Genomic DNA, 19,723 nt, shown 5'->3' with positions numbered 1-19,723 from the left:
GTTAAAGAGCGGGATTTATAAGAACATTATTGCACCATGTTCCAAACACTGTACTAACAGGTGCAAGGCTTCTCTGAAATGAAGTATATGCTGCCATATACAGCCTTCTCTGCACCTAAAATAAGCAGGACCTTGACGCACGAGGCACATCTGGAGACAAAATGGGTTTCAGTAAAGTTGGGAATTTTCATTTAACTCCTCCTTTGTTATCTATAGCTCCTCGATTGTCCTCGGCTAATGGAGACCATTGTACGCGAGTTCCTGCCCATGCAGTGGAGTACGGCAATGGATACTGATGATCCTGGTCCTTCCAGTCTCCATGGCGTGCCCTGTGCCGCAGCAATAAAATTTCTACGGGTGTTGGCTTCCTCAGGTCGTCATGCTGCTGCCAGACTAGTAAGTAGCTTGGAATATGCAATTGAGCAGATCTTTTAATTTTAACAGTGCACCTGATCATGTCTTGTGGTTGACAACTGGGGTTAAAAGCCTTTTGACAGAATTAAAAGGGGTTGGCTTATATTGCACGTTAGTGGCATATCGCTAGGCAATGCCATCAATGTCCGAAAGGTCCGACTTCATCTCTAGAACAGGGGCCCCTAAGTGACGAAGGGTGCACCACACAAGAGCTACCACCCTCCATTCACTTCTATGGAAGTGCCAAAAATAGCCAAGAGCTTTCTCGGCTATTTCCAGAACTCCTCTAGAGGTGAATGGAGAGCACACCGCTTAGAGGTGGGACCCGCACCTATTGGACAATCCAAGCGTATCCTAGCGATATGCCACCACAGTGCGAGATGAGCCAATTTAAATATTGAGGACCTATCCTCAGGATGGCAGAAAGGCCATGTGACTGATGGACATAACGTCACAGAAAGAGGTCGCTGTGTTCCGCCGACCTTCACAGCTCCTTCCAACAGCTAACGTATTTTTCGCCCTATAAGACACACTTCCCCTCCCCCAACCCCCCCAAAAAAAGTGGGGGGAAAATTACAGTGCGTCTTATGGGGCAAATGCTGCAGTTTACAATGATACACCACCGACCGCATGCTGCACAGTGCAGTCGGCGGGTGTATCAGTGGGGAGCGAGGAGGGGCTGGGGGCCAGCATTTGGTTTTGAATGGCAGCGGGGCCCGGTGCAGTCACTGTATTCTATTGCATCGGGCCCCGCTCACTGTAGTAATCCTATCTATAACTGTAGGCATTGTTTAACAATAATCTTCAATATATCCATTAACCTTCACTTACTAACGTCCGTATCGGGCAGGAGGCCGGGCGGGCACTGGCAGCATAACTCACTACGTCACGCGCCTGCTCCGCCCACTTTATGAATAAAGCAGGCGGCGCGGGCGCGTGACGTAGTGAGTTACGCTGCCAGTGCCCGCCCGCCTGCGATCCACAAATGCCCCCGTAACAGTGCCAGCCACAGATGCCCCCGTAACAGTGCCAGCCACAGATGCCCCCATTAGTTCAAAACCCACCAAAAGCGCACCTTTTGGTTCAAAATATATTTTTTCTTATTTTCCTCCTCAAAAACCTAGTTGCGTCTTTTATAGGGGGCGAAAAATATGGCAATTAGCTGGGATGACAGAAAACGGACCCATGAATATTTACCTCCTCCCTTTTAAAGCTGCTGTAAAAATAAAACCATCAATTTTAACAGCGTTTTGTTTTTCTGTTGTAGTTGAACACCTTTGACATGAAAAGCCGACTCAGCAGATTTGTGGTTCAGGAACCCCAAGATCTTCCCCTTTTGAAGGGAGAAGCAGAGCGTTTAAGTACTGAGACCTTTCGCCTCTGGGCTATAGCTGCCGGCTATGGCCAGGCCTGTGATATATACAGGTTAGTTACAATGAATAATTATGTGAGTATTCAGCATTTATGTTGTATATCTTTTGCCCTCTGCTGTATAAAAGGGTTTTTCAATATCATGGTACTGAAGTCATAGCCCTCTTCTTCACCGAAGCGCTTACCCCTGATGCAGTCATGGGACATGGCAGGAAAACCTCTCTATGCAATGTACACTTGTCCCGCCTGTTACAAAGGCTGTGGGGGGAGGGGAGTTAATGTACGGACCTGTTTGTCTCTCAGCGTTCACATGCGATTGTGCCCAGTTCACTGAGCGCTATAGGGATGGATAGACAGGATTTTTGTTACCAGTAGGGATGAGCGAACCCAACGTTTTCAGGTTCGGGTTTGGCGTTTGGCGGGGGATGAATTCCGTTATGGATTCCGGAATTTAAAAGGTATTCCATTTTGCATTTCGTCATAATAGAAGTCTATGGGCAGCATAACTGATCCGTCTGGTTTCCGCTATGCAGGACGGAAAACAAAGGCCTGTCCTGCAAAGCGGAAACCAGACAGATCCGTTATGCTGCCCATAGACTTCGACAATGACAGAATGCCTCTTAAAGGCTTCCGTTCTGAATTTCGTCATAGAATTCCGTTATATTACGTGCTAACGCAATCCATCCACCGCCTGAACCCGAACTTGAAAACATCCCTAGTTACAAGCAAAAATATACACATTCTTCTCCAAAGTGTTTTTGACATTATGATACTGCAGGTTATGCCATCGTCTGGCCACATTTCCGGATTTGGATTCCTTCTTGATTACGGATTTTGTTTGCTTGTTCCTTACGGCGGTCGTACACATTAACGTCAGCTGATTTCACTAGTTTGGTATGTGCATAGTGAGGAAGAGGCCTGTTGGACCCTGGGGATCAGCTCTACCAGCTTAACCCCTTGACAGACAGGTGCTTGGTAGCTGAGAAAACTCTTTTTGTGCATTCACAACTTTAGTGTAAATTACATACGGTTCCTACTCCCTTATGCTAACAGGCGCATTTTCCTAAACATTGGTAATTTCATCATCATGCAGTTGACTTGAATTGATTTTTAGTTTATGATGCCAATATCTAACAAAAAAAACTAACAAAAGGTGCCTGATGTTTCTTTCGCCTTCCAGAGATCTGTACCCTGTTCTTGTGGGAATCATCCAGTCCTTTCCTCCTCTGATCACTTCTTGCAAAAGGACTCCGACCTTGGTGACTGTTTCCATCCAGCGAGCTGCTGCAGTGATTACTCTGATTTCTCACGTGACCCAGACGGCAGGCTGTACAGCCGAGCTGGAGGCACAACTCCACAGGTAACAGGGATTGTAAGGAGTTTATATACTCAACAGGGTCATATTATTTGGCATTTCTAAAGCTCTATCGAATAGCATTCCTATAACAGAAAACACAACAATAGCTGATCTTAGGGAGATCAGCTACAAAAAATATACTACGGAGCCCTCTTTAGGAGTCTCAACGCAGCAATCCAGAGTGCAAAGCTCCTAGAACTGAGCACTAAATGTCCTTCAGTTTTGCCATATTATATTAGGCTCTGAGGTTTAAGGGGTTCCCCTGAAATTAAACATTGGTGGCCTGTCGGCGGAGATCTGACCTCTGGGATCCCTGCTGATGAGCAGAATGAAGGGGTTGTGGTGCTTTCTAAACAAAGTGTCGCCTTAAAGGGGTTTTGCAGTTATAATTATTTTTTAAGTAATGCCTGTAGCCTGCCTCCTGAAAAAGAAGATTCCTACCTACCTGCTCCATGTCGCTCCAGTCCATCTTCCATCTAGTTATGATCACATGCACCGCTCCAGCCAATGACTGGCTTCAGTGGTGACATGCTGCTTTTGGCCATGTCACCGCTGAAGCCAGTCATTGGCTGGAGCGGTGCATGTGATCATGCCCTTAGACCTTTAATTCTTACACAGGTACCACTGCTTGTTCGCAAGGGTGGCTGTAACTTGCACTGCAGCTTATCGCATTCATTTGGGGCTAGCTTCGGTACCAGACATAGCCACTCATATGGATGTGCCGATGTACCTGTGTAATCAGTGAAGGGGCCCCCCCAAAGGATAAGACATTAATGCTGAAGTCCTGGAGAAACACTTTTATATCTTGGAGACTGTGACAGTACATGAGGACAGTGATTACTGACCTACCCCCGTAAAGCTTTGCCTATAGAAACACCTTAATTTGAGCTTGATCAGCGCCAAACTTCTTTATAGCAGAGGTTTCAATACGAAATTTGATAATAAATTCAGTATGAATGTATCTACATGGATCCATGAATATTCTGCAGTTCTCGTTAAGGTGAAACACACTGTATTCTACCAGGGCTTTATTCCTATTAATGAAAGGACTTGCGTGACTTACAGCACACCTATTGATACAGAGCCTCAGGTTCCTCCACCTCCTGTGTCCTGGGCCGACATCACTGGGCTGCTACCTTTAGTGGAAGGATGTCTGATGCGATGTCTCCAAGAAATATCAGATTCCAGCACCTGGGAACTTCTCCAACCCCTCACCACTGCATCCATCAACTTCCTGGCTTCTTACTACAAGGCAGCTTGCCGACAGGTGGGCCTTAACCTCCACAATGACGCATCTCTTTCTTTCTCTGTTTTAGGGCTCATTCACACGACCGCATGAATGGGTCCGCGTCCGTTCCGCAATTGTGCAGAGTGGGTGCGGACCCGTTCATTTCAATGGGGCAGCAAAAGATGCGGACAGCACCCGGTGTGTTATCCGCATCCCTTGTTCTGTTCCGCAGACCCACAAAACTATAGAGCATGTCCTATTCATGTCCGCAAATTGCGGGCGATGTCCGTGTTTTGCGGCTCCGCAGTTTATGAACTGCAAAACACGGAGACGTTGTGCCCTCGAGATATTTATATTTTATTTATGTGAATTAAATTTATTCTATTGTTGTAGTCAGCAAGACTATGATTATGGGGAGCCTACAATGTATAAGGTGACCATTATGCTTCCTCTTCCGTAGCCGTCCCTGAATACCGTCTTATGTAACGAGGAAGTTGAGAAGCTGACTGATAGCGTACTACTACCATTCCTGCATCATGTGGCTGTGCGGTCCATGTGGGATTCTCTCTGGTAACAGCCTCTCCTGTCATTACATGATCAGCGGCCCAGTATTTTATTTGCACTTTGTAATGTAAATGCACTGTATTTTCTGCTATGTTTATGCTATGTGTGACAGTACTCTTAATAGGGTTGTGCAAGAATGAGGGGAAATTTTGAAACCCTCCCCCCCACCACCACCACTCGGCCAGACCTGTAAAGAGAAGCTTACTTACCTGCTTCCCAGCGCTGGCTCCCTGCTCCTTCTTCTCTTGGCCGGCGATGCTCCGCTGTGCTCCCTCGCTGAAAACATCCAGTTTGACATTGCCGCAGCCAGTTCCCCTTGCGTCATGTGACCATTTGTCATGAAGTAAGGATTGCTGGTCACCGCCGCAGCCAGTGATTGGTTGTTGACAGCGAGGGAGCCCAGTGGAGTATCACAGGCCGAGAAAAGGAGCGAGGAGTCAGCGTCGGGGAGCACGTAAGTAATCTTTCCTTTACAGGTCTAACCAAGTGGGTCGGAGGAGGTTTGCCGAAACTCACCCCCCCCCATTATTGAACAAAGCAATATTAGGAAAGAACAGTCACTTGATATTGAGGGTGAATATTGAACCCTGACATCCTTTCTCTTGCGTAAGATGCTGGCAGTAGTACATGAGCTCAGTAATAATAATTAACCAATTAAAGGTGTTGTCACGCGCCAGGGATTTTCCATAGCAGAAAACTGTGTGTGGGAAAACCTGCAGCCGTTACAGCGGCAGCAAAGAGGATGCGATTCTAAGTGGATGTGATTTAAAAAGATATTATCCATGTGCTGCGGAGAGTGTCGGCACTGGAATCCACACACAACTTACCCTTCGGTGCAGATTTTAAACCCACAGCATGTCAATTTATGTTGCAGATATCTACTGCAGATCTCATCCTTTGCAATGCAAATCCACAGGTTTCTCCAGTTAAATGCCCTGCAAAATCGGCATGGTTTGGTGCAGATTTGATATCCTGCAGATTATTTTGTTGTGGCAAATCCACGGTGCACGGTGCCATTCTGCTTATTCCCAATAGCATAGCCCAGGCATGCTCAACCTGCGGCCCTCCAGCTGTTGCAAAAATACAACTCCCATCATTCCCGGACAGCCTACAGCAGGGCATGGTGGGAGTTGTAGTTTTACAACAGCTGTAGGGCTGCAGGTTGAGCATCCCTGGCATAGCCTATAGCAGTGATGGCTAACCTTGGCACTCCAGCTGTGGTGAAACTACAACTCCCAGCATGCTCCATTTATTTCTATAGAGTTCTGAGAGCAGCCAAGCAAGCGGGGCATCTTGGGAGTTGCAGTTTTACCACAGCTGGAGTGCGAAGGTTAGCCATCACTGGCCTATAGCATGTTTTTTTTTTTTTTTTTTTAAGAAAATGTTCTTCATATATTAATCTGTCTTTAAAATTCTGACGAGCAAAACGTAATTTCTGTTATATTTTCCTCTTTTGCCGAAATCCTTTACCCTAAGGTCTTGCTCTGCTGTGTGCAATCCCCTTTCCTGCTCCCCATTGCCGGAGTCTGTCAGCAGCATTGTGACTTTGAGTTGCGCAGGAGAAAAGCCACCACTCAGCTTGGCTGGAGTAAAATCACCTTACCCCATCTTGACATCTGTGCTCAATCTCATCTGCAGCATCACCAACATACACAAGGGACTGGTCAGCAAGGTGAGCAGGACATGACTGGAAACACGTTGGGCTCCATAGGAGCTCCAGATACAACATTGTAGGGTATTTTAGATCTAGACAATTTGCAAAGTTTCCTCACATTTAGTTTTTGATACATTTGGAGGAATACATTTTTTTATTTGGTATCCGACAGAATTCTTAAACTATTTGTGGTGGCCTTTATTCTCTGGTACGAACAGTCATTGCCACCGTCCCTTCAGAGAATACATCCCATTCCAAATGGTGGTTGCATTGGTCTGCTCCAATACCCCTGATCATTCCTGCTTCAGAAGGGAAAGATTGTGAAAATGTATAATATAATGTATAAAGTGGCTCTATGTTATAGGTTTAATGTACAGATGTTAAATAACATATTGGAGATACTGGCTCTTGGTAAGAAGACCAGCTGTGTATGTAGACTTAGTGCCCCTACTCTATAGGAAAATAATATGCAAATAGATATCTACCAGAGTATCTGAACCACCTCACTCAACCAGTCAGAATCCCACTCCGGCTTGGCTGTTTTCCCTTAAAGTGGTTGTGTCATCTGGGAAATTGATGGCATATCACTAGGATGTGCCATCAACATCAAATAGGTGCGGGTCCCACCATTGAGACCTGAAACTCAAACCTATCTCCAGAATGGGCACCCGAAAGTGAAGGAGAGCACAACACGCAGGCCCGGCCATCACTCCATTAACTTCTGTGGGACTGCCGGAGATAGCCAAGCCATAGAAATGAATAGAGGGCGGCTGCGCACGTTTGTCCTTTTCTGGAGATAGGTGTGGGTCTCAGGGGTGGGAGCCACAACTATCCGACATTGGTGGCATATCTCAGCGATATAAAGGCAAACAAGGACTACAAGTATCGGAACACTGCTTTGTGCAAGAAACATAACATAAACTCTGGAAACATAACTGTAAATGCATTAGTGCTATACTTAATATATGAAAATTAGAAGCTCTTTACCCACATTTTTGATCAAATTGTGTCGGGCACACATACCAGCAGCAAGGTGGCTTCTAGCAGATGGGACCTACACTTACAGGTTTACCTCTCTTGGGTATTTGGCCTACAAAATTCAGGGCAATGTAGAATCCAGCTATGAGATACTCTGTTTAGAAGCACTGTCTGTTGGAAGCCACCTTGTCGTTGGTAGGTGGACCCAACACAATTTATATCACAAATATGCACAAACCGCTTCTAATTTTCATATAGTAAGTATAGCAGTAATGCAATCTACTTTCATTCATGTTTTCAGTATTTGCATGTGTCTTTGTGCATAAAGCAGTGTGCTGCTACTTGTAGTTCTTCTTTGCTTTTGCATTGCAGCCATGGAAGCGTGTACCTGAACTTTCTTTATACATAGTTTGGAAGTGCTGGTCTAAAGCCTCATTCACATGTCAGTGTTTGGTCAGTGATTTCCATCAGTAATTGTGAGCCAAAACCAGGATTGGAGCCTCCACAGACATAAGGTATAAGGGTAAGATCTGCACCTGTTCTGTGTTTAGAGCCACAGCTGGTTTGGGCTCAAAATCACTGATGGAAATCACTGACCGAACACTGACGTGTGAATGAGACTTAACTTTCTTTTGCATATCCTAGCGATATACCACCAGTGTCTAAGATGAGACAACCAGAGGTCACAATAACGCCTGTTCAGGCCATTTTACTCCCTTGAAAAAGACTCATGAGTATTTTTCCGCATGGTCTTTTTCTAGTCAGAAGCTGCCAGGTGCGGCACACATGAAGCCCTGCCCCTCTCCTGAGAATCCCCGCCCCTCACGGACATCTCTCTCACCAGGAGCAGCTCCAGCGTCTGGACTAAACACTGCATTGTGGTTACAGGACCTGTGGTGATGTCACAGTCATGTGATCAGCCCTGTGTGAGGGAGGAGTTAGGGGAACACAGGCTCCGTGTAGGACTGTGCTTGTGGAGAATGCAGAGGTACTTTATGTATGGAAGATGTGTATAAAGCAGAGCTATGTCAGTGTAACCAGTCTATTGTACAGTTTTCTGTGTGTAATGTGCACACAGTAGTTCTATCTGTGTAATGGACATGTAGCAGAGCTGTGTGTGCAATGTGCATATAGTAAACTATCTGTGTAATGGGCATGTGGTAGAGCAGTGTATGTAATATGTATAGTAGTGTCAGGTGGGCGCCGTGTATGGCAGCGTCAGGTGAGCACCGTGTATGGCAGCGTCAGGTGAGCACCGTGTATGGCAGCGTCAGGTGAGCACCGTGTATGGCAGCGTCAGGTGGGCGCTCTGTATGGCAGCGTCAGGTGGGCACTCTGTATGGCAGCAGTGGTCTTATGTTTAGTGTATGATGTTGGATAAATGTAAAATTGTCTACGTTTTATTTCTGCATGGGAGACTAGCAATGGTTCCCTGCAGAAATATCAGCCTCATAACATTATGTGGGCCTATGCATTATATATCTGAATTACCGCAAATATTGTACTCCTCCTTGGCTAAAAATACTCCTCAAAATTGTTAAGAGGAGTATTTTTACTCTTCTGGAAAAAATGGAGTGCGACCTCTGGAGACAACCCCTTTAAAGGGAGACTGTAAGTTCATTGTTCCACCAGGTACATTGTCTTTTAGGCTAGCTCAGCTGATTGTAATGACATCTTTCACTTAGTGATCCTTTGCTGCATTCTGGAGAAAAGTATGGCTTTTGGCCTACAAAATTCAGGACAATGTAGGATCCAGCTATGTTATACCCTGATTAGAAGCACTGTCTGTTGGAAGCCACCTTGTCATTGGTAGATGGACCCAACACAATTTTTATTGCAAATGTGCACAAAGAACTTCTCATTTTCATATAGTAAGTATAGCAGTAATGCAAACTACATTCAATCCATTGTATTTTAATACAAATCCATATGCAAATGAGCAGTTAAGTGCCCCAAGGGTGGGCCTAAGCCATTCTGTGCACCCTTTCTCCTCCAGCAGCTCGGACCAAAGCATTACAGTATTTATCGCCTATTCTGTGGAGAGGTGATAAATACCTTTCAAGGGATAGCCCTATTATCCTGTGTGTCTCACACGTGCTAGAATAATTAGCGTTCTGGCCTCCCATGGACACGTGCTGCACAGGTGCCTTCATGTGGTGTATAATGGGGATGTGAAAGCTGTGAGGAGGGTGTGATTGGCGCATGTGAATGGATGTGGAGAACTCTTTTGCTGCACTCATGTACAAGATTTAAAGGGGTTGTCCGGGATTGGGGACATTGTTGTAATAGTACTAGAGTGACATACATAATACATACATACATGTCCTACCTTTGCCACATATTTCTGAAGCCCCGTTTTCATATAGGAAATTCTTAGCCGGAAGTGACTGTTTTCTTATACTCGGTGACGTACCGGGTCTCTTGCAGGCGAGCTGAAGCCTCTTCTTCCGGCTGCTCAGGGAGCCCGGTGACGTCACCGGCACTGATGGGTGGGCTTTAGCGCTGCTCTAGCCAGTAAAACGGCTAGGGCAGAGCTAAAGCCCGCCCATCAGAGCTGATGACGCCACCGAACACACTGCTGGGCAGAAGCCTCCGCCCGGCAGTGTGTTATTGTAAACAAAAGAGCCTTTGCCCTGCGCAATTTAGCGCAGGGGAAGGGAGCGCATCTGAGCATGAACTGCTCCGATGCTCAAGTCAGGGGGGCTGCCGGGGTGAAAATGGAGGTATGTCCAGGTTCAGAGCAGATTTATGAAGGAGCGCAGTACTGCACTGTACTGTAATAATACCGTATGTACTCACACAGGTTATATTTGCTTTTTTGGGCAGTTCTCCTTTATCCTTCAATACAAAGGACTTGAAAAATACCTACTGAAGATAAGTGAATGCCCGACTCCACCAGTGACTCCATCCTCCAGCTGGCTCCTTCGACACGAGTACCACTTTCAGTACTTTGCATTGTCTCTGCTATATAAAGTGGTTAGTACTTCTGTCATTTTATTTTCTCACATTTATTATGCCACAAGGTTACATCTTCCTGATCTGTTTTATGTCGGTGTATTTTTAGCACTTCCTTTTATGGATTCCTGCTTTTTATTCTTGTTTTTTCTAGAAATTGGGAACAGATTGTAATAACTTTTTATTTCTTCCATTTCCCTTCAAATAGGCGGCCATGTATCCTGAACATTCCCAGCATGCATCTCTATGTCATTCTGTCTCCATTACCTTACTGAGTCGACTCTTGCCTGGCAGCGAGCATCTGGCCCATAAGATTATTTCTTCCTTTACGTTCAATCCGACTTTTTTGCCGTAAGTTCTCGCTATGACGCAGCTTATCAAAGTGACTAATTATTGTATGTGAATTCTTGACTGGTTATTTTATCATTGGATGTAGTCAGTGACTTGGCTGATTGTTATTTTGATGTTTATGACGGTTTTATACTAATTACCTAATATGCTTGAATTAGCAGATATGCACTTGTATGTAAATATAGTAATGTTACTTCATAGCTGTGGCAATTCCAAGTGTCCATTGCTGTCCATTCCCAACCGACTACAAAATGCCATCTACACTGCCCATCAGTCTGTAGTCAGTAGGAAAGAGCAGATCAAGGAAATGTTGAAGTCTACCAGGCACAGTGCAAACATATTGTACTTTCTGAAATGGGGCACATCTTATCTTGTTGAAGATTTTTGCTCCAAGGTGGAGGTGCGGATTAAAGGGGTATATGCTACAAAGGTCAGATCGTGTGGGTCCCTCCTCTGGGACCTGCTCCTATCTCCAGAACGAGGCGCACAAAGTGAAGGGAGAGCACACTTCAAGTGTTCGGCAGCCCTTCAGTTACCACTATGGGAATTCCAAAAATAGCTGAACGCTGGTCCGAGGTCCGTGGTCTGAATTTTGCGGCCAAGTATACGACTTGTTCTATCTTTTTGCATAACAGACATATGGATGCAGAAAACACATGGGATCATCTGTGTGCTTTCCGCCTCCATATGTCCGTTCTGCAAAATGCGGACCACAGAACTATTGAAGTCAATGGGTCTGGAAACAAATGCAGACTGCATCCGTATTTTGCAGATTTGCGGACCGCAGAGTGGTAACAGTCATGTGCATGAGGCATAAGCGCACCAGCTTAATAGGTAACTCAATATACCTACGTTTTCTAAAAGCGTGTTGTGTTGCCTCCAAGTTTGTTCCTCAGATTTAGGCTCTGTTTACGAGCTTCTTTTGGCATATCCACCAGGGAAATCTTGCAGAGTGTGCCCCCATTATAAAGCCTGAACATACTCCACGGTATACCATGTATAAACCCTATGGATCACTGACCATTGTGTGAACACAGCCTTAAAGGAATACTGTCATTGCAACAAAATGTGCATGAATTAATAGTGGAAACAGATATTTAAAAAAGTCTACAAAGTTTATATGGAACCCGCACTGCCGCAGTAAGTAGGGGGAGAATACTGCACTGATTAACACTCCGAGTGCCTCGCTGCTTGTTCTAGAGAGGGTTAATTGCCTCACCCCTCAATTTAATTCAAGAAAGAAAAAGATAAACAACTAGACCCGCGCTGATTGTTCAGTGCTGTATAATGATATAACGATAATATGGATAATGCCCACTTAAATATGTGAACCCTTAAACTATATATTCAGCAGTAATACACTTATTAGAGATACTATGTATTAATTAGCTTTATTTTTATAGTGTATTTTATCAATTGTTAAGGGCTATTGTCTTCCCTGCTGCTGCTTGATAGTAATGAAGGGGTTACACCAATTTAGGTCGGTGATCCGAGAGAAGCACACTACTTGCCTGTTTTGTTGCGAGCGGTGGTGCTGTTTCGCTGTTCAGCAGGTCTTCAGCCTCCACTGCCAGCGCGCGCGGTCCCGGCCGGTGACACGTGTGCGCAAGGGAAGCAGCGCTAGTAATCCAATGGAGTGAATCTTCTGTGTGACGTCACACCAGGTATGGATGCCTACTTGGACCAAAACTTCTTCGACGCGTTTCACAACTGCCCAGTTCCTTCCTCAGGGATGATTCTGGTCCTTCCTGCGCATGGATAAATAGGCATTTGTTTCCATGGTTACCAGTCCTATTCATCTCCTTGTTCCGTAGACCACTCGGCTGTAGATGACCTATCTCAGCGTTCTCATACCACCTCCAATACATTTTCTATATGGATCCGTCTTATCAGTATAGGCTGATATTAAAGTATGTGTTTGAAAATATATTTATCAAACATTACTTGATTTGATATACCCACATTAGTGGATGTTGGCGTGGCCCTATCTGCATTATTTTTATGTTTATATTTGTGTTTATGAGAATGCGAATAGTTCAATCTCTTGGTTAAGCCCTGCTGGTGCAAGGCTATTTAAGTTAAAGGTCCACTTAGTTTCGTTTCTTGACATTAATTTAATGAAGTCCCTCCCTCTAGGGTCAGGTTTTGTTTGTTCCAATGCTCCAAACCTGGACCCCCCAAATTTCCCGAGCGACCAAAATCATCCCTAAGAAAGGAACTCGGCAGTTCCGAAAAGCATTGGAGGAGTTTTGGTCCAAGTAGGCATCCGTACCTGGTCTGACGTCACACAGAACATTCACTCTATTGGATTACTAGCGCGGCTTCCCTCGCGTGCACGTGTCACCGTCCGGGACTGCGCGCGCTGGCAGTGGAGGCTGAAGACCTGCTAAACTTATAGCTGAACAGCGAAACAGCGCCACTGCTCCTGTTTAGAGAAACACAGCAAGAAACAGAGAAACAGGCAAGTAGTGTGCTTCTCTCGGATCACCGACCTAAATTGGTGTAACCCCTTCATTACTATCAAGCATCAGCAGGGAAGACAATAGCCATTAACAATTGATAAAATACACTATAAAAATTACAAATGAAACTAATTAATACATAGTATCTCTAATAAGTGTATTACTGCTGAATACATAGTTTAAGGGTTCACATATTTAAGTGGGCATTATCCATATTATCTTTATATCGTTATACAGCACTGCACAATCAGCGCGGGTCTAGTTGTTTATCTTATTCTTTCTCAGATGATTAAAAGAACTTAACACATCTTATTACATAAAATGCCTCTTTCTCCACTTATCAGACTAATCTAAGTCTCTTCATGCATCCAGCATTGATCATTCACTCTTAATTTATTGCTAAAATCTGTGCTGAGAAAGCTGGTTTGAGACCAATTTTCAGCATTCCTGATGGCTCAGGTTCTAGCTTCTGGCCATAGAAGTCTATGGAGAGGGGAAGGGTAGGAAGGAGAAGCAACGGAGACACAACCACACAGAGATGCTGTTGCAGCTAGTAATTATTATTATTTATTATTAAAGCGCCATTCATTCCATAGCGCTGTACATGTGATAAGGGGTGCACATACATAATACAGACAATTGCACTAATCATAAACAAGATGAGTTACAAACTGGTACAGAAGGACAGAGGGCCCTGCCCGTGAGGGCTTACAATCTACATGGTATGGGAGAAGGACACAGTAGGTGCGGGTTAAGTTGGTCATGGCGGTATAGAGGCAGCAGGGTCACTGGTTGTAGGCTTGTCTGAAGAGTTTGTATAGTAAGTGTGTTACTGCCTTACCCCAGTGTTTGATTCACAGCTACACTGTTCAGTTCTTCTGTGTAATGTACTCTATGCTTCTTCTGCTGTGATGTGTACTGTGTATGGGATATGACATAGCAGCTAGTCTACACCACTAGCTCAGGAAATAACTGACTATTAAAGATGGAGCCTGTAGAGGGGAAAAGTGATGAAAAAACTAGAATTTTGTACTTACCGTAAAATCTGTTTCTCTTCATTGGGAGACACAGGCTTGACCTTGGGTATAGCTATTGCCACTAGGAGGCGACACTAAGCACAAAAGTGTGAGCTCCTCCCTTCAGCTATACCATTCCTACAGGGACTAAGCTAAAACAGTTTGTGCAAAAACAGTAGGAGAAGCAAAAGAAAAAACAGGAAAACCAAACAATGTACAAACCCAGAAACACGCAGGCCACGACGAGGCCCGCAGCAAGAGAAAATGGGTGGGAGCTGTGTCCCCCCAATGAACGGAAGAGAAACAGATTTTACGGTAAGTACAAAAATCTAGTTTTATCATCCGTATCATTGGGGGACACAGGCTTGATCTTAGGACATTACAGAGCAGTCCCTGGGGGTGGGTCATAAACTAAGAAGACCTCCGGCCAATCGGAGAACCGTCGTCTGCAATACTCTACGCCCCAGAGAAGCTATAGAAGATGCAAAATTGTGTATTCTGTAAAACTTGGAAAAGGTGTGTAAAGACGACCAGGTAGCCGCCTTGCACACCTGAAGGGCCAATGCCCCATGATGTACTGCCCACTGCCTGAGCAGAATTAGCAGTAACCCGGAAGGGCGGGGCCCAGTCACTGATGCAGTACGCTTCCACAATGGCCAAACAAATCCATCGGGACATTGAAACTTTGGACGCAGCCAGCCCTCCCCTCGGTCCCTCTGGAATGACGAATAGAGAATCCGTCCATCGGAGAGAGGACGTCTGAGACAGATAGATGCGAATGGCCCGAACCAAATCCAGAGTGTGGGGCGACTGTTCACGAGGATGAGTCGGGGCAGGACAAAAGGAAGGAAGAATGATCTCTTCATTGAGATGGAATGCCGACACGACCTTTGGAAGGAAGGACCACTTTATCCTGGTGGAGGATAAGGAAGGGGGACCGACAGGAAAGAGCCGCTAGCTCCGACACCCTACGGATAGGTGATCACCAAAAAGGCCACCTTGTAGGACAGAAAGCAAAGGGACACCTGCTGCAAAAGGCTCAAATGGAGAGGACTGGAGAGCACTGAGCACCAGATTAAGGTTCCATGGATTCAACTGAGAACGGTAATGGGGCAAGCGTGCGATCTGTACCGCAGAAAGCAAAGGCAGATTTTGTTGAAAAAGAATGGAAAGGGCCAAAACTTGCCCTTCGAGGGAACTGATAGGCAGCCCCAAGTCCATGCCCGACTGCAGGGTGGACGAGTCGAGGCAACGGGAACCGAATTGGATACAACTGGTGGTGTTCACACCAATTAAAGTAAGACTTTCAGGTCCGGTGATAGATCCGGGAGGACAATGGTTTCCTAGCCCGAATCATGGTCTGTACAAAAGCATCCGAGAAACCCCGAGTTCTTAGTATGGCGGCTTCAACAGCCCTAAATTTGGGTGGAAGATCAGTCCCTGCGACAAGAGGTCCTCCCGAAGGGGAAGGCGCCAGAGTTCGTCGGCGAGGAGGGAGACTAGGGATGCGTGCCATAATCTGCGTGTCCAGTCTGGGGCCACGAGAATGACTGGCAGACCTTCGGACCGCAACAAAGGTCTCTACCTTTAAGTTGAAGCAGGAGGCCATGAGATCCACATCCGGCTGACCCAATCGCTTGCAGATTGTGAGAAAGACCTGTGAATGCAAAGCCAATGTGCCGGGATCGAGTCTCTCTCGGCTGAGAAAGTCGGCGATCCAGTTGTCGATGCCGGGGATATGAACTGCCGACAGAGCTGGAACATGGCTCTCTCCGCCCAGGAGAGGATGAGCGCTGCTTCCGACATGGCTGCGGGTGCCACCCTGGTGGTTTAGCTATGCGACTGCCATGGAGTTGTCTGGTTGAACCTGAACTGGATACCCCCAGAGACTGTCTGTCCAATTACCAGAGAGCGAGATAATTCACCCACAATTCCAGAATTGGAATTGTCCAGAACTCTCCCCCATCCCTGGAGACTGGCGTCCGTCGTGAACCCTATCCAGTGGAGGGGAAGGAAGGAGCGGCCCGGAGACCTCAACCACCACCGAAGGTCTCGGTGCTTCGGGGCAGGGAGACGGATGAGTCAATCGAGGGAGGCTGGGGAATGGTCCCAAATGGTCAGAATGCACTGCTGAAGAGCCCTGGTATGGAACTGAGCATAGGGCACTGCTTTGAAGGAAGAGACCATGTGGCCCAGAGCCCTCATGCACTGGTGAATGGTAAGAGGCTGAGTCCGCAATAAAGGGAGGATCTGACGACGGAGAGCAGAGAGTTTGGCCAGGGGCAAGAAAATCTTGGCCCGATCGGTGTCGAACAGCATACCTAGAAAGATCAGCTGCCGAGATAGATGAAGACTTGACTTTGATAGGTTCAGAACCCATCTGAAGCATTCCAGGGTGTCCCGGACAATGCGCAGGCTGTTCGCCATTGCCTGGAATGACGGACCCTTGATCAGGATATCGTCCAAGTATGGAATCGCCACTATCCCCCTGGCATGAAGGAAAGCCATGACTGAGGCCAGAATCTTGGTAAAGACTCTGGGAGCTGTGGCAAAACCAAACGGGAGGGCCCCAAACTGGTAATGAAAAGGTCCCTCTGCGAACGAAGATATTTCTGGTGACCGACGCAGATGGGAATATGAAGGTAGGTGTCCTTGATGTCAATCAAGGACAGGTATTCCCCCGGGTACATGGATGCAATGACCGAAAGCAGGGACTTCATCCGGAAGCGGCGGAGCCGAAGGAATTGGTTGACAGCTTTGAGGTCTAGGATGGGACGGACCGTACCCTCCTTCTTGGGGACTACGAAAAGATTGGAGTAGAATCCGGCGAAAACGGTCTTGAGGCGGAACCTGAACAATTACTCCCTGCCGCAGAAGGGAGAGAATAGCCTGAAAAAAGAAATGGGCGGCGGAGGGAGAGGTCAGGGCGGACGAGCGAAAAAAGGTGGGGGTGGGGATCGGAACGCCAATTTGTAACCCTCCAATATGACTTCTCGAACCCAGGCATCCGTGACGTGAGCTAGCGGGGCGCCAGAGTTCACCCGTCATGCAGAGGAGGACTTGCGGGTATAGGACTTGGAGACCTGCTGGCGAGGACTCCAGGGAGGGTGAGGATTGAAAGATGGTTTGCGCTTCTGCTCTGGGGCAGATTTGTCGGTTGGCTGCTTCAGGCTGGAGGAACTACGAAAGGGACGAAAAAGAGGTTTGCTCTTTTTAGATCTGTTGAAGCACGTCCTTCTCTGCGGCAAATGGGTGCTTTTCCCCCCTGTACCATGAGAGATAATCTTATCCAGATGCTTGCTGAAAAGTCTGCTACCTGCAAAGGGGAGGCACGTCAAGGCCCGTTTAGAAGGATTATAGCCATAGTACAGCGAATAGCCACCAAAAGGGCCGAAGAGCGGGCCAAAAGCCTGGTCGCGTCCAGAGAGGCCTCCCAGATGTAAGAGCTGGCAGGGGAAAGTTGCACTGCAATATCCGAAAGTTCCTCCGGGGAGTCCCCAGAGATGAGGCCCTGACGTAGCTTGTTTGCCCACTTGGTCATAGCCTTACTTACCCATGTCGAGGCAAAAAAACAAGCACAGGGCAGTGCCAACTGCTTCAAAAGAAGATTTGGCAAAGGATTCCAATTTCTTATCACTCGGGTCAGAGAAGGAAGCCCCATGCGCCATAGGCAAGGTGGTATTCTTAGCCAGGTGGGATACCGGAGGATCAACAATAGGAGAGGAGGACCACCTCTTTGTCAAATTCTCTGGAAAGGGATATACATATGGAGCAGGGTTAGCACTCCAGCTCTTAACTCAAATTTCTTAACTCATTGCGTTATCTTGAGACCAAAGCCATTGAAAAGCAATTGGAGGTGTTTACTTAGATTAGATAACACAACTCAGAAATCTCAGAAAACAGGAGTGTTAACTCTACTCCCCATCCGTAAGACGTCTAAGCGTTTCAGTAAAGCAAAACGCCTGTCAGGGAAGTTCCATTCCTTGGAAAGGGAGGAATCAAACTCTGGTTGGGGAACATCTTTGGCGAGCGACAGGATCGCCTGAAGTGAAAACCAGAACCGGCAGAGGAGGGCGCAGGGTCCTCAACCTGTAAGGTCTCTATAACAGCAATGAGATTGTCTACCATAGCGGACAGTTTGGAAGACTGGTCCTCCGGTAAGTCAGCGTCTGACAACGAAGGGGGCAGCAGAGGGGTCCCTAGAGTCAGACTGCAGACCTGCATGTTACCCTGAAGACGCCGGTATGCCGGCAAAACATGTCGGGAAGCAGGGTGTGCGTTTGCGTGTGTTTTTAGATTCAGTAGTAAGCAGCCAGCATTAGAGAAAGCATGTGTATATAAACTGAGTTAAACTGAAACAAAATGTAGCCAGTCAGAGCACTCACTGACTGATTCAAGCTACATTGTTGCAAGTTACGAAGTGCTGCTGTGGAAAACGTAACAGCAACACTATCTATACTTCAGGTAAGGGTACTTTCACACTAGCGTTTTTCTTTTCTGGCATAGCGTTCCGTCACAGGGGCTCTATACCGGAAAAGAACTGATCAGGTATATCCCCATGCATTCTGAATGGAGAGCAATACGTTTAGTATGCATCAGGATGTCTTCAGTTCAGTCGTTTTGACTGATCAGGCAAAAGAGAGAACCGTAGCATGCTACGGTTTTATTTCCGGCGAAAAAAACTGAAGACTTGCCTGAATGCCGGATCCAGCATTTTTTCCCATAGGAATGTATTAGTGCCGGATCCGGAATTTCAATTAATTTTTAAGACTGATCATGATCCTGATCAGTCTTACTAATGCCATCAGTTGGCATACGTTTTGCGGATCTCTCTGCCGCAAGTGTGAAAGTAGCCTTAAATAACCTATTTAGGCTATCTGCTTAAAACCTACTGATATTTTTAAAAATAATAAGTCTCACAGTTTATTAGTTTGATATTTAATGGAAAAATAAAAGTGAAGTTTTAAACTAATAGCACATGAAAATAGATGGTGAAATGACCAAATGGTAATAGACACTAGTAATGTAAATGTTATACATGTACTAATAGATCCTATTTAATTTTGTTTTAGTCAATTTACAAGCGGCCCCGGCGGACTCCACATGAAACAGGTGGTGGGAGGGCAGGTGAAGTGGGGGTTAGGGCCCAGAAAGAAGCTTGGAAAGTACAGAGGGCTTCCCTTTACCCCACCCTCACAGAAGAGCTGACATGCAGCTAATAACTCTTTCCCCGCCAGGGGGGACAGGCTTCCTGGGGACCATACTAGCAAGTAACCTGAGGGGGGAAAAGAGGGCTTGGAGCCAGGAATACTTACCCGTCTGGCGTCTTCTGCCCCCTGGTTCCAGCCAGATCACCACCTGCGGTGTGCGGCC

The 19,723-nt window shown here is 46.3% G+C and overlaps 1 protein-coding gene across 4 annotated transcripts in view; it reads left to right on the top strand.

Moving 5' to 3' along the window:
• The window catches only part of RPAP1 (RNA polymerase II associated protein 1), a 76,339-nt gene that overhangs the window by 38,599 nt on the left and 18,017 nt on the right, over positions 1–19,723 (top strand). For all 4 annotated transcript variants that reach the window (XR_006387073.1, XM_044272282.1, XM_044272281.1 and 1 more), the window contains exons 14-21: positions 217–396; positions 1,682–1,839; positions 2,966–3,145; positions 4,208–4,409; positions 4,831–4,940; positions 6,411–6,606; positions 10,393–10,542; positions 10,730–10,872. Coding sequence is in view for 3 of the 4 variants with exons in the window: in XM_044272282.1 (XP_044128217.1) it covers positions 217–396; positions 1,682–1,839; positions 2,966–3,145; positions 4,208–4,409; positions 4,831–4,940; positions 6,411–6,606; positions 10,393–10,542; positions 10,730–10,872 (1,319 nt within the window). In the remaining variant the exon portion in view is untranslated. The remainder of the gene's footprint in view (positions 1–216; positions 397–1,681; positions 1,840–2,965; positions 3,146–4,207; positions 4,410–4,830; positions 4,941–6,410; positions 6,607–10,392; positions 10,543–10,729; positions 10,873–19,723) is intronic.

This window comes from Bufo gargarizans, chromosome 11 (assembly GCF_014858855.1).
Source record: "Bufo gargarizans isolate SCDJY-AF-19 chromosome 11, ASM1485885v1, whole genome shotgun sequence".
Classification (NCBI taxonomy): Eukaryota; Metazoa; Chordata; class Amphibia; order Anura; family Bufonidae; genus Bufo; species Bufo gargarizans.
The sequence above is the reverse complement of the archived record's forward strand: the minus strand, read 5'-3'. Positions and strand labels throughout refer to the sequence as shown.